Source organism: Dipodomys spectabilis, unplaced genomic scaffold (assembly GCF_019054845.1).
Source record: "Dipodomys spectabilis isolate Male_0828 unplaced genomic scaffold, ASM1905484v1 ptg000136l, whole genome shotgun sequence".
Classification (NCBI taxonomy): Eukaryota; Metazoa; Chordata; class Mammalia; order Rodentia; family Heteromyidae; genus Dipodomys; species Dipodomys spectabilis.
In genome coordinates this window covers 10,213,691-10,226,530 of record NW_024870813.1, presented here as the reverse complement: position 1 = coordinate 10,226,530, position 12,840 = coordinate 10,213,691, and the positions used below count along the sequence as shown (strand labels likewise).

General features: G+C 45.6%; 1 protein-coding gene across 1 annotated transcript in view; it reads left to right on the top strand.

Annotated features, from left to right (window-relative positions):
• The first annotated feature begins 3,605 nt into the window (after positions 1-3,605).
• Positions 3,606-12,840, top strand: part of Lrmda (leucine rich melanocyte differentiation associated) — a 1,111,100-nt gene continuing 1,101,865 nt past the window's right edge. The window contains exon 1 of the mRNA XM_042690338.1: positions 3,606-3,850. Coding sequence (XP_042546272.1) covers positions 3,821-3,850 — 30 coding nt within the window. The 5' untranslated portion in view covers positions 3,606-3,820. The remainder of the gene's footprint in view (positions 3,851-12,840) is intronic.

Here is a 12,840-nt window from a genome sequence, read left to right as displayed (position 1 = left end):
CTTGTTAGATAATATCTACACAACAGTCTCTCTTTGAACAGTCTCTCTTCCATGTGGAACAGGGGCAGGAGAGACAGTCTCCAGCCATCCCTCCCAGGGGTGAGTTCTCTGATTTCATCTTTGCAGTTTCTCTGCTTTCCACCAGTCCCCTTTCTCTTTGAGAAAGGCCTTGTGAGAGGTGCCTGAGAGGACAGAGAGTCAGGAAGGTCAGGCCACAGGCTCCACTTCCTCCTTTCAGGCAGGAAAGGCAGACACAGTTCATCTAGCAGAGAAGGCCAAAGGAGGGGAGTGAGGAGCAAGATTGCAGGCCTTGGAAAGGCTCCCTTTGATCTCCAGAGGGTAAGCTTTCTTTTTTGCCTGTTTTCAGCATTTCCTGGAACCCCCAAAATAAACACAGACCAGCCTACATTTTCACAGCTGTACTTGGCTACATCCACTCATCTAGGCAAGTCAGCCCTGAGGATTGAAGCTGCTGCCACCCAGGGCCCATCTAGCCGTGTGACAGGAGGACCAGGATCATCTGAGAGACAACAAGGACAAAATGCTTGACCACAAACATAACTCTTGTTGTCAGCTGCACAACTGGGGGTTTCTAAGTGCTATTTAGACACAGACAACAATAAAACAAAAGCCATATGACCCCTTCTCTGTAGAGGTGCACCCATAATTAGTAATAGGTCTATGAAGGTGAAGTTCCTGCCATGCCTGTGAGACCAGGACTTAATTTTGCCTTCTCTAGCTGAAGGATGCCTGAACCCATTGGTCTGAAGGAAGGCACCAGGGGAGAAATGTAGGCTATGGCCCTTTGCCATGCTGAGCATTTGCAGCTAAAGGATGCTGGCAGGCATAAAAGTAATGCAAATCAAAACAACATTGAGATACCACCTTACACCAGTTAGAATGGCTAGAATCAAGAACTCTAATAACAACAGATGCTGGAGGGCATGTGGACAGAAGGGAACCTTACTGCATTGTTGGTGGGAGTGTAAACTTGTTCAACCACTTTGGAAAGCAGTATGGAGGTTCCTCAAAAGACTCCACATAGAGTTCCCCTATGACCCAGCAATCCCACTTTTGGGCATTTACCCAAAAGTAAATGATCACAAACAAAGCCACACTAAAGCTATGACTGTGTTTATTGCAGCATTATTTACCATAGCTAAGATATGGAACCAACCCAGATGCGCCTCAGTAGATGAATGGATCAAGAAAATGTGGAATATATACACAATGGAATTCTATGCCTCCATCAGAAAGAATGACATTGCCCCATTTGTTAGGAAATGGAAAGGCTTGGAAAAAATTATAGTAAGTGAAGTAAGCCAAGCCCAAAGAAACATAGGTCCCATGGTTTCCCTTATTTGCAATATCTAGTATATGTCTGAGTCAAGCAGAAAAGGTCAGATAAGTTGATGTTAGGGAAATGAAGCCTATGTATTCAAATGTTTTTTTCTTTCAGGTGATTGTTTCTAACACATTTATAAGATTATTTCTTTGTTGCTTTGTATGTCCCTCCCCCATGGTATAACCCCTGCTTTCACTATATTTGAGGTTGGAATAATTTGTGGAGGAGAAGGGAAAAAAACAAATCATTTAAATAGGGATACAGGTGGACCCATTGCAACAATGAGATGTACAAGTTGTTATGTGGAAAAATGAACATTACAACTTTGGTGGGGGGGAGGAGGATTGGGGTGGGGGGGTGAGGAGGAAGATGGGAAGGGATGGGAAGGGGAAACAAAGGAGGAGGCTACTATGCTTGATAAGAAATGTACTCATTATCTTGCCCATGTAATTATAACCCCTCTGTACAGTATTTTCACAATAAAAAATAAATAAATCAAAAAAATAAAAGGATGCTGGCAGGAATCAGGAGCAGCTTCTCTCTTTTGCTTGCCTTCTAGTCTCTCATCTTCTTCCTCCTCACAATGGAGTAACAGAAACCAGAATTCATCTTCCCCAAGGCAGGTCAAGGAAACCAGAGGCCCCCCCCCCCCCCCAAGCAAGCCATAAATCCTCAAAATATTCTTCTAATTGCTCTTCCTGGGTACAAGTTGGTCATAAAGAAATTCTCTGACCTGCCTTATCTGATAATAGGCCATAAAACTCTCATTCCAGAGGGGTCTTACCCCACAGCACAGAGGAAGGAATGCTGTGCAGAGGGGCCAGGAAGAATGTGGACAGCTTTTCAGGTTTCTTCCCTTTAGCTGGTCACCATTACATCACACACTTCTGAACAATCACATGGATCTTTCCCTTCCCTCTTTCCTTTTCTACCCTGCTTCCCTTCCCTCTTTTTTCTTCTCCTTCCCTCCCCTCCCTTATCCTTTTTTTCTCCTTTCAAATATTGTCTTGCTGGGCTGGGAAGGTGGCTCAGTGGTAGAGCGTTTGCCTTGCATGCATGAGGCCCTGGGTTTGATTCCTCAGCACCACATAAGCAAAAAGAAAAAAAGCTGGAAGTGGTGCTGTGGCTCAATTGGTAGAGCACTAGCCTTTAGCTGAAGAGCTAAGGGACAGTGCCCAGGCCCAGAGTTCAGGCCCCACAACCGGACCCCCTCCCCCCCCCCCAAATATTGTCTTGCTATGCAGGCCAGGCTGGCTGTGAACTGAAAATCCTATTTCTGCCTCCTGTACTGTATTACAAGCTCAGTACATCTATATTTCTGAAGGCTTCTATGTCATGAACTCTTTCAGTAAAATACATTTTTCTCTTGTTGTCATCTGCCTTAGGACTGTTAGCTTTATATGGGTGACTCTTGTGGAGGGAAGAAAGGTGTCACATCCTTCATTCCCCACATAGGGTAAGACGGGCTGGCTCTCAGCTACAGTGAGGAGCAAGGGATGACCAACAATTGTATCTGGTAGTAGTTTTGTTCATCCCGAGCATGGAAGAGTCAGGGAGAAAATTCTGAGCCTTGCAGAAGGAGATAGGCCTGAGTTTAGGAGTTATCAGTCCACAGAACTGCATTTCATTCAGACAGGAGGCAGCCATGGCCACCTCTCACTTCTTTACAGGGAAGGTGTGGAGAAAGTGTGTGGGTGTGTGTTGGGGTAACAACCAACCTCACTGATGACTGAGCCTCCCTAAGAGCAGCAGCCTAACATTTGAAAGCATCATGCAGTTGCCTTGGCCATGTTGCTGTGTGGAGAGAGCGAGGATGGTTCCAGTCCAGCCTGCACTTAAATCTATTAAACTTTCTCTCTCTCCACCTCACTGGGATTCCTTTCACCCTTCAAACTTCCCTCCTCCCTACCCAGGCTGGCAGGGGACTTCGGGCCCAGAGGCCTCTCCACCAAGCCGTTGAGAGCAGTTATGTAACCAAGATTGTGACATTTCGGCAAGGCCCGGACTCAGCTGGGGGAGGCGGGGGTCGCCCATTATGGCCTCCCTTCTCCCCTTTCTGCCCTGATTAACACTACAAAGTTCTGGGCGTGGAATTCTGGAGGTCACCTGAAAGGAGCAAGAGCCTCTGGGACGCTAGGTGGGGAGTCGGGGTGGAGGGCGAGAGAAGAGTCGCGCCGCGCGCGGGCGGGCCGGCCGAGGGGGCGTGAGCAGCGGCACCTGTTGCGGTGCGTGTGCGCATGCGCGTACGCGTGTGGCGGCCGAAGCTCACCCGTGCGAGCCCCTCAGGTGGGCGAGGGAACGGTGAGGGGCGGCGGGGCGCCGCTGTGCTGTGTGGAGCATCCGGCCCGCGCCCAGCTTCCGCCGGGTCAGCTGACTGCCCGGAGCCGGACGAAACTGCGCTCCAGCAGCCGCGTGCCCCTTCCCGCCGCGCGCGCCCCGCCGCACATTCCCCACGCCCGCCGGGTCCTGGCCGCCATGGCTGGACTGGTGGTCTGTGGAACTCAAGTAAGTTCTCCTCAGCCGACCCGCCCCCGGCCCGGGGCACCGCCGCTGGGGTGGGGTGGGGGGCCGCGGGACACCCCCCTCTCTCCCCTGAGCAGCCTGGCCCAGCGTGGTGCGGACAGACCCACGTTTCTGCCCTCACTTCCTACTGTGCGAGGAGAAGCCCGACGCCCCCCCCCCCCCCCAGCCCCCTCCATCCTCTAACGTCTCACCGGACCAGCCTCCCTGTCAGCCTAATTTCCCCGGTCCCATAACTGTTTTGTTTTGTATTTGGTCCTGGGGCTGGAACTCTGGGCCTGGGCCCCCTCCGTTGTCCCCCACCCCCCAGCTCTCCAGCCCAGCGCCCCCCCCCCCCCCCCCCCCCCCGTCTAGCACTTGGAGCCAAAGTGCCACTTCCGGTTTTCTTTTTTGGTGGTTTATTCGAGATAAGGGGCTGGCTTTGAACCTTGATCCTCAGACCTCAGCCTCCTGAGTAAGCTAGGATGACAGGCGTGAGCCACTGTTACCCGGCTCCATAGCAATCCGAATTTACAAAGAAGGTTTGATCAGTGCAGATGTTTTACTCTGTAACAATCCACTCTTGGTTGAGGCAGTCTTCGTAGCAAGTCAGTTGTAAAACAGAAGTTGAAGTAAGCGGACGAAAGGGCCCCCCACTCCCCCCCAGGAGGCCTACTGTTGTAGGACCATCAAAATCACAAGGACCAGCCATGCATTTTAGGGGAAGAGGCTGGCTAGGTTCTGCCTACAAGGCAGGCTTCGAATCCAAGGTTGATGGAAGTCCGAGTTCGTCTGCTGTTTTCTTTGGGCCTCTGATGCGGAGAATGAAAACTCCAGTTTCAACTCTAGATAAGAGACCCAGTCTCACCTGCTTTCAACCCTGTAGTAAAGGCCTCAAGGGTTCCATTCAAGGCGGAAGGGATAAACTCAGCCAGGTTGGGATCAGCTATCTTGTATCAACTAGGAAAAAGCCAGATCTCTTGCTAACTCTTTTCAACTTCTCACCTTCTTCCCACTTATTTTCTCTGCATACCAGGGAGAAAGAGTTCTGAATTTCCTTCACAATTCTCCTCTGCCTAAGGCAGATAGGGCATAATTGGATCTTGAGATTACTTTGACTTAAAAGAAATGATTTCTTGCTTAGAGGGCTAAGAGTTTGACACCTTGGAATGATGCAGTGAGGGCCAGTTAATGTCCCACCAAACTGGCTGCTGTTTTTTTTTTTTTTTTTCCTGGAAGGAGTCCTGTCATTCCCAGTTCCACTTAGTTTATTGAGTGATTCCTCTTCAGGAGCTCAGGTATTATTGGAAATTACCTTTCCATTGTCCCTCTGCACCTCCCCCAAACTCCTTTCCTCTGGAGTTTGGTTGCCTAGGATACCCGGCTCTGTCCCTATACTTCAAGCCTTTGAGTTGAAAGATGAAGGCCCAGAGTCCCAAGTAGGCCAGGGAGATACTAGCCTGTGGGAATGCTGAAAAAAAAATGATAGTCTTAATTCTACTGGCCAAGAAGATGGGCTTCTGGAAGTGAATTTGACTGCCTACAAGAACTGGGAGAGGGCTGGGAAGGTGGCTCAGTGTTAGAGCACTTGCCTTGCATGCCTGAGGCCCTGGGTTCGATTCCTCAGCACCACATAAACAAAAAGAAAAAAGCCAGAAGTGGCTGTGGCCCAAGTGATAGAGCGCTAGCCTTGAGCTGAAGAGCTGAGGGACAGTGCCCAGGCCCAGAGTTCAGGCCCCACGACCGGACCCAAAAAAAAAAAAAAAACTGGGAGAGAAGGCCTTTCCCTTCCCTGTGGTTTTTGCCTAAAAAGGAGGGTCTTCTCCCACTCCTTCTGACTAGATCTTGCTACATTTTTAGTGTTCATTTCTTCCAAGTTCATGGATAGTGAACTTGATAGTGGGGCTCAGCAGTTCCCTCTGTCTGCTTTTTCGTTTCTTGTCCCTCATTTCCTGTCTATATCCTGCTTCATACAGTTCAAGGACTGTGAGAGTTAGGGGCTCTCAAGGACTGTTTTAAAAAAGAGGAGGAAAAAAAGCTGCAAGTGGAGGTATCGCTCAAGAGGTAGAATGCAGCCTTGAGCTTTTTAGCTAAGGGACAGCACTTAGGTCCTGAGTTCAAGCCCCAGTACAGGCACGCACACACACACACACACACACACACACACACACACGAGCTAAGAAGGCAGACTGGGTGGTAGTATCCCCCCATTTCCTAAAGTGTCTAGGCCAGTAGAATTGAGAGCACATTTCACACTTTGGTAGATCCTTTTTAAAAATTTAATTAGGGTCACAGTAATATTTTAATAATACATGGATACAATGTGTAATGAGGGAAACTGGGATATCTGTTACCTCAAACATTCATTCCTTAGCTCTTTGTGTTAGGGAATTCCAAAATCGTCTCTGTTATTTTGAAATAGAAAACAGTATCAACTATTACTGTGCTATAAAGAAGTCAGTCCTCTGAGAACCCTTTTGTCTGATCATCCCTTCTATCTTATTTCTCTCACACTAGTGATCACTCATATTTTCAGGCAGATGCTTTTTTTTACTTTTTTTTTTTCAGTGCTGGAGATTGAACCCAGGGTTCAAAACATGCTGGGCAAGAATTCTGCTACTGACCTACATTCTCAGCTCTAGATATCCCTTTTTAAAATTTGTTTACATTAGTTATACAGGGGCAATTTTATTTTTACATTTCGTTTTTCTTTTCTTTTCTTTTGCCTATTGTGGGGCCTGAACTCTGGGCCTGGGCGCTATCCCTCAGCTCTTCAGCTCAAGGCTAGCCTCTACCACTTGGGCCAGAGCACCACTTCGGCTTTTTCTGTGTATGTGGTGCTGAGGAATCGAACCCAGGGCCTCATGTATACAAGGCAAGCGCTCTACCTCTGAGCCACCTTCCCAGCCCCTCATTTTTACATTTCTATGCACTCTGGATATTTCTTGGGGGGGGGGGAACTTCCCATGAGCCCATAGTATTGCTATAGTTTTTATTGCAAAGTGACTGAAAACAAAACATAAAACCAGATGAAACTTTCCCAATTTTTAGAGTCCCATGAGTCTCCAATAAAGGGATGATTTAAGTGCAAAGAAAAGAAATGCTATAAATATAAACAAAACAGTTTAATGAGATGGATGGTGATGTTTGGCTGAAGCTAAATCACAACTTTCCATGCTACTGTGGGCAACTGCCACTAAGCTGGCTTTTCAGAGCTCACAGGCTGGCAGTGTTGCATACTTGGGATGTCACATTTCTCCCATTTTCTCTGTAAAATCTTTTTATCATGCATCTGATTTCATTTGGATTCTCTTGATTGGAATGCATATTTTGTTTTACTGATTTTTTTAATGCTGGTATTGGGGCTTGAACTCACTCGACTTTGTCACTCAAGACTGGGACTTTTACCACTTGAGCCACACTGCCACTTCTAGCTTTTCTGTGGTTAATTGGAGGTTAAAGAGTCTCATGGACCTTTCTTCCTGGGCTTGATTTGAACTATGATCGTCAGATCTCAGCCTCCTCTGTAACTAGTGAACCACTACTACTGGAATATATCATTTATATTCAACCATAACATCCTCTGTGTACTTTCCTATGAACATAAGACAATTACAGTTGTGGTCTCTACAATTTTAGACACACATGCAAACTTGAAAGTTGGGACCTGAAGCCTTGTGCTTAAGAGACATGGTTAACAACCAATATCTCCCACATTGGCCTGACTCAACTATCTAGTAACTGATACTCACCAAGGAAAAATGTTATATGCTTCTAAGAAGTCATCACTTTTCTAGTAAAATGGAGATATGTGACTCACAAGGTTGTTTCATGGGGATTGAATAGATGAAGGGCACATGGTGGATATTTAATAAATGTTAGCACATTATACTTAAGCACATTATACTTACGTCAGGGAGCAGTTAGTGTTAGTTAACAAAAGAGGAAACAGACTTCAGGAGGTTCTGACTCATCTGAGATAACACAGCTAGTAAGAAACAGCACAGGAACTCAAAGGTGTAGGCCTTTGGCTGTTTTATTTATTTATTTCTTGCTATGACTGAGCTTGAGGTACTTCCCACCCTGGCAAAAAGTGAGCAACGTAACATAATCGCTTACTACTGAAAACCCTGTCATGTCTGGAGTCCTGCAAAGTGACTGTCCTAATAGCAAGGAGAAACTTGCAATCATTTGCAGTCTGATTCTTCTAGTTTCTGCTCTACTAAGGGGCTAGGTGTGATCTTTACAGATAGACATTCTTATTTCCCTGTCTGGTGTTCCTTTCTTTTTTTTTTTTTGTCGGCCGTGGGGCTTGAACTCTGGGCCTGGGCACTGTCCCTCAGCTCTTCAGCTCAAGGCGAGCGCTCTACCACTTGAGCTACAGCGCCACTTCCAGTTTTCTGGTGGTTTATTGGAGATAGGAGTCTCACGGTCTCTCCTGCCCAGGCTGGCTTTGAACCGCGATCCTCAGATCTCAGCCTCCTGAGTAGCTAGGATTACAGGCGTGAGCCACCAGCGCCCGGCTTGGTGTTCCTTTCTTTAGGGATCTTTTTTGGGGGAGGAGGGCGGGGTCTGGTTGTGGGGCCTGAACTCTGGGCCTGGGTGCTGTCCCTCAGCTCTTCATCTCAAGGCTAGTGCTCTACCACTTGAGCCACAACGCCACTTGAGCCACAGCGCCACTTCTGGCTTTTTTTTTTCTTTTTGCTTATGTGGTGCTGAGGAATCGAACCCAGGGCCTCAGGCATGCAAGGCAAGCCCTCTACCACTGAGCCACCTTCCCAGCCCTCTTTAGGGATCTTTTTAACTTGATAGATTTTCATTTGTCTGATATGGTTGCTCCTTCCCATTTTTCCACTCAAGGTGAAAAATCTTGGGGTACAAATTATATGAAACGTTTGATCTTTAATTCAGTCTCAATCTAGGATTGACTAAAGGCAGTGACTTCTTGACTTGGATATGCCTTTGTTTCTATGCCATTTAAGATCTGTTATCTCTGTCTTCCTTGTTCTTTTTGCTAAAAAAAAAATTACTTTTGGTCTGATTTTTCTCTTGCATCAGTTGGTCTTTGTGCCAAGAAGCTTCCTGATGTCCTGAAAGATCTGTCTTTTGGTTCTTTCTTTTTTTTACTGGTCCTGAGGCTTGAGCTCTGGGCCTGGGCACTGTCCCTAAGTTTCTTTTGCTCAAGGCAAGCACTCTATCAGCTGAGCCACAGTGCCACTTCTGGTTTTCTGGTGGTTTATTCGAGATAAGAGTCTCATGGAGTTTCCTGCCCAGGCTGGCTTCAAGATGTGATCCTCAGATCTCAGCCTCCTAAGTAGCTAGGATTACAGGCATGAGCCACTGGTGACTGGCTGAGGAAGCACATTTTTTTCCTTTAACTCTTGTTTTGCTTATCCTGGGGCTTGAATTCAGAGCTTATGTGCTATCCCTGAGCTACTTTTTGCTAGCACTCTACCATTCAAGCCATAGGTCAACTTCTGCCTTCTTTGAGTAGTTTATTGGAGATAAGAGTTTCATGGACTTTTTGGTCGAGGCTAGCTTTGAACCATGATTCTTAGATCTCAGCCATCTGAGTAGGATTACAGGTATGAGCCACTAATGCTGAGCTCTTTAACATTAAAAAAATTCCTCCTTAAGTAGATGTACAAAGAGGTTTCAATTCAACAAATCAGTTTATAAACTGATCTTGATCAACTGCATCTTGATCAATGTTATCCCTTCCATCATTTTTCTCTATCTTTCTCAACTCCACCCATCCTTTCAAGTTATGTAGTTTCATTTTCACATATGTACATTGAATATAATGACTGTATTCATCTACCCTTCCTCTTCACATTTCAGAAGTACATCTTATGCAAGTTTGTCTTCTAGTTCTTTCTCAATGCCTAGCAGTGGAGGCTTTCTGATTTTAAGCCTTTCCAGTTGATTTGATCCCTTAGTTTGGTGGACTTAATTGACATCTAAAACCTGCGGCTTGCTATAGAGTTGTACAAGCATGGCTTCCCAAGTTCTTTCTCATGCAAAATTTTGGAGGTGAGTCTTCATGTCTGGAATGGGAGCAGGTTATGTTTTTAGGATATTATGCTAAGATCACATAATAAAGCTGATGAAACTTTTGTCAGAAATAATCTATCTGAATGCTATCCTCACTAGTGCTATTTGAGAAACCACAGAAGAAAAAGGAGAAAATTTGGGAAACCACAGAGGAAAAAAAGGGAGAAAATTTGGAAAACCACAGAAGAAAAAAGGGAGAAAATATTCTTGTCTTTCCTAGGCTCTTGTCTTTCCTTGGGCCTTCTGTGTGGGGCTGAGAGGCAGTTTCATCTCAGCCAGAAAGATACCTTTTGAAGCTAAAGCATCATGATATATGCATTGTTGACTTTTATTGACTTAACCATATTCTCCTGAATTTGTGGTCCCAAATAAGAAGCCCTTGTTCCTGGTACAGAACTTGGACTAAGTTCTATCACTAAGAAATTACGTTACATAGAGCTGGGCTCTGGAGTCTTAATTTTCTTTTATAAAAGATAAAAGTTTTGACAACCCAGATTCCTAATAGATTTAGTCATTGAGCATTCTGTCCAAGACTCTTTCTTCCTTCTCTGCTATGCTATCACAGAGCTCTTGAGAAACAATAATACATATAAAATAGGGGTACATGTTGGGATGAATGGATGGGTTTTCCAGTGAGCCCCATAGGTCCTGGATCAGTGTGAACTTAGATAAAGCTGCTGATTGAGAAAATCTCCTCAGAGATTGATTGGAGCTTTAAAGCTACCATCTTCTCATGGTGTTTGGTTTTTCTTTTTATGTTGGTCGTAGGGCTTGAACTCTGGGCCTGGGTGCTGTTCCTGAGTACTTCAACTCAAGGCAAGAGCTCTACCACTTGAGCCACAGCACCACTTTGTTTTCTGGTGGTTAACTGGTGATAAGAGTCTCACGGACTTTCTTGCCCAGGATAGTTTTGAACTGTGATTCTTAGATCTCAGCCTCCTGAGTAGCTAGAATTGCAGGTGTGAGCCACCGGTGCCTCGTGGTTTTTGGTTTTTCTAGCTCATCTTAGACATAGAACTTAATGTACTACCTAAACAACTCTAAAGAAAGATGGCACCCATGCTTTTTTGTGTTGTTTTTTTGTTGGTCATAGGGCTTGAATTCAGGACCTATAAGCTGTCCCTGAACTTTTTTTTTTTTTTTTGGGTCCGGTCATGGGGCCTGAACTCTGGGCCTGGGCGCTGTCCCTCAGCTCTTCAGCTCAAGGCTAGTGCTCTACCACTTGAGCCATAGCGCCTCTTCCGGCTTTTTTCTTTTTGTTTTTGTGGTGCTGAGGAATCGAACCCAGGGCCTCAGGCATGCAAGGCAAGCACTCTACCACTGAGCCACCTTCCCAGCCCTGTCTCTGAACTTTTTCACTCAAGGCTAGAGCCACAGTCCACTAAATGACCCATGTTTAAAGGGGAGAGACTGATAGATTGAATGTAGAGCCCTTTTTAGACTTCATTTTCCCAAGCTGAAATTGTTATTATTTTTTTATTAAACTCAGCTTTAAAAAAAATTCCCATTTTCTTTCTTCCTCTCTGCCCTCTTCTACCCATTTTTCCCCTCATTTTTTTCCCCTCCCCTTTTCTGGGGCCTTTCTATAATCTAGGCTAGACTTAAACTTGTTATGTAGCCTAGACTGGCCCTAAAGTCATTATTCTCCTGTCTTAGACTTCTGAGTGCTGGAGTTGCAGATGTTTAGTACCATACTTTGTGTATGAATGGAAAGACAGTGAATACAGTTTTTTCCCATTGCATGGGAGAAAGGTAGGTAATCATTAAATGAAGGGTGTTGGGGTGCACTATGGCTTACATTAGGTTGAACCACATGATGTTATGTTTTGTAGTTCTACAATGGTTGGGTATTGGTCAGAGTCATGGTTCAATTGAATCATTGTTGTGGTTCTGTCTGATACCCAAGCATGAGATGTTTGCTATATTTTTGTTCCTTATTTGGAAACATAACACCCTGGAGCAGCTCTTGCTCATTCTCATGTCATTTATCTGTGGAGAAGAATGTAGATTTGTAGGAGACAGGATCAAGGCTGCACAAAGGTGACCAGGTCTGAATTTTCACCTGGGGGTTAAAGGTAGCATACTTTGGGAATATATCATGGATTGTGGTGCATTGGCTCTCTCTGACACATGGGTTTGTTTTTTCCAATTTTGGAAGAGGATCCTGGTTCAAAGCCAGCAGAGGCAGACAAACCAGTGAAACTTCTTTTTTTTTTTTGATTGGTTGTGGGGCTTGAACTCTGAACCTGGGCATTGTCCCTGAGTTCTACTCAAAGTCAGTGCTTTACCACTTAGAACCATAGTACCACTACTGGTTTTCTGGTGGTTAATTAGAGATAAGAGTCTTATAGACTCTTATCAGCCAGACCAGGCTGGCTTTGAACTGTGATCCTCAGATCTTAGCCTACTGAGTAGCTAGGATTATAGGTAATGAGCCACTGGCTCCCAGCTGTGAAACTCTTTATCACCAATTAATTACCAAAAAAATCCAGAAATGGAGGCATAGCTCAAGTAATAGAGTACCAGTCTTGAGCAAAAATGAAGTGAGAGCATGAAGCCCCAAGTTCAAGCCCTAGATTGGACTAAAAAAAAATGAATTGCAAAAACTGGATAGTTGCCAGGCACTGGTGGCTCACGCCTGTAATCCTAGCTACTCAGGAGGCTGAGATCTGAGGATCATGGTTCAAAGCCAGCCTGGGCAGAAAAGTCCATGAGATTCTTATCTCCAATAAACCACTAGAAAACCGGAAGTGGTACTGTGGCTCAAGCAGTAGAGTGCTCGCCTTGAGGTGAAGAGCTGAGGGACAGCGCGCAGGCCTAGAGTTCTAGCCCCATGACAGAAAAAAAAATAAAAATAAAAATAAAAAACTGGGGGCTGGGAAGTTGGCTCAGTGGTAGAGCGCTTGCCTTGCATGCCAGAGGCCCTGGGTTCGATTCCTCAG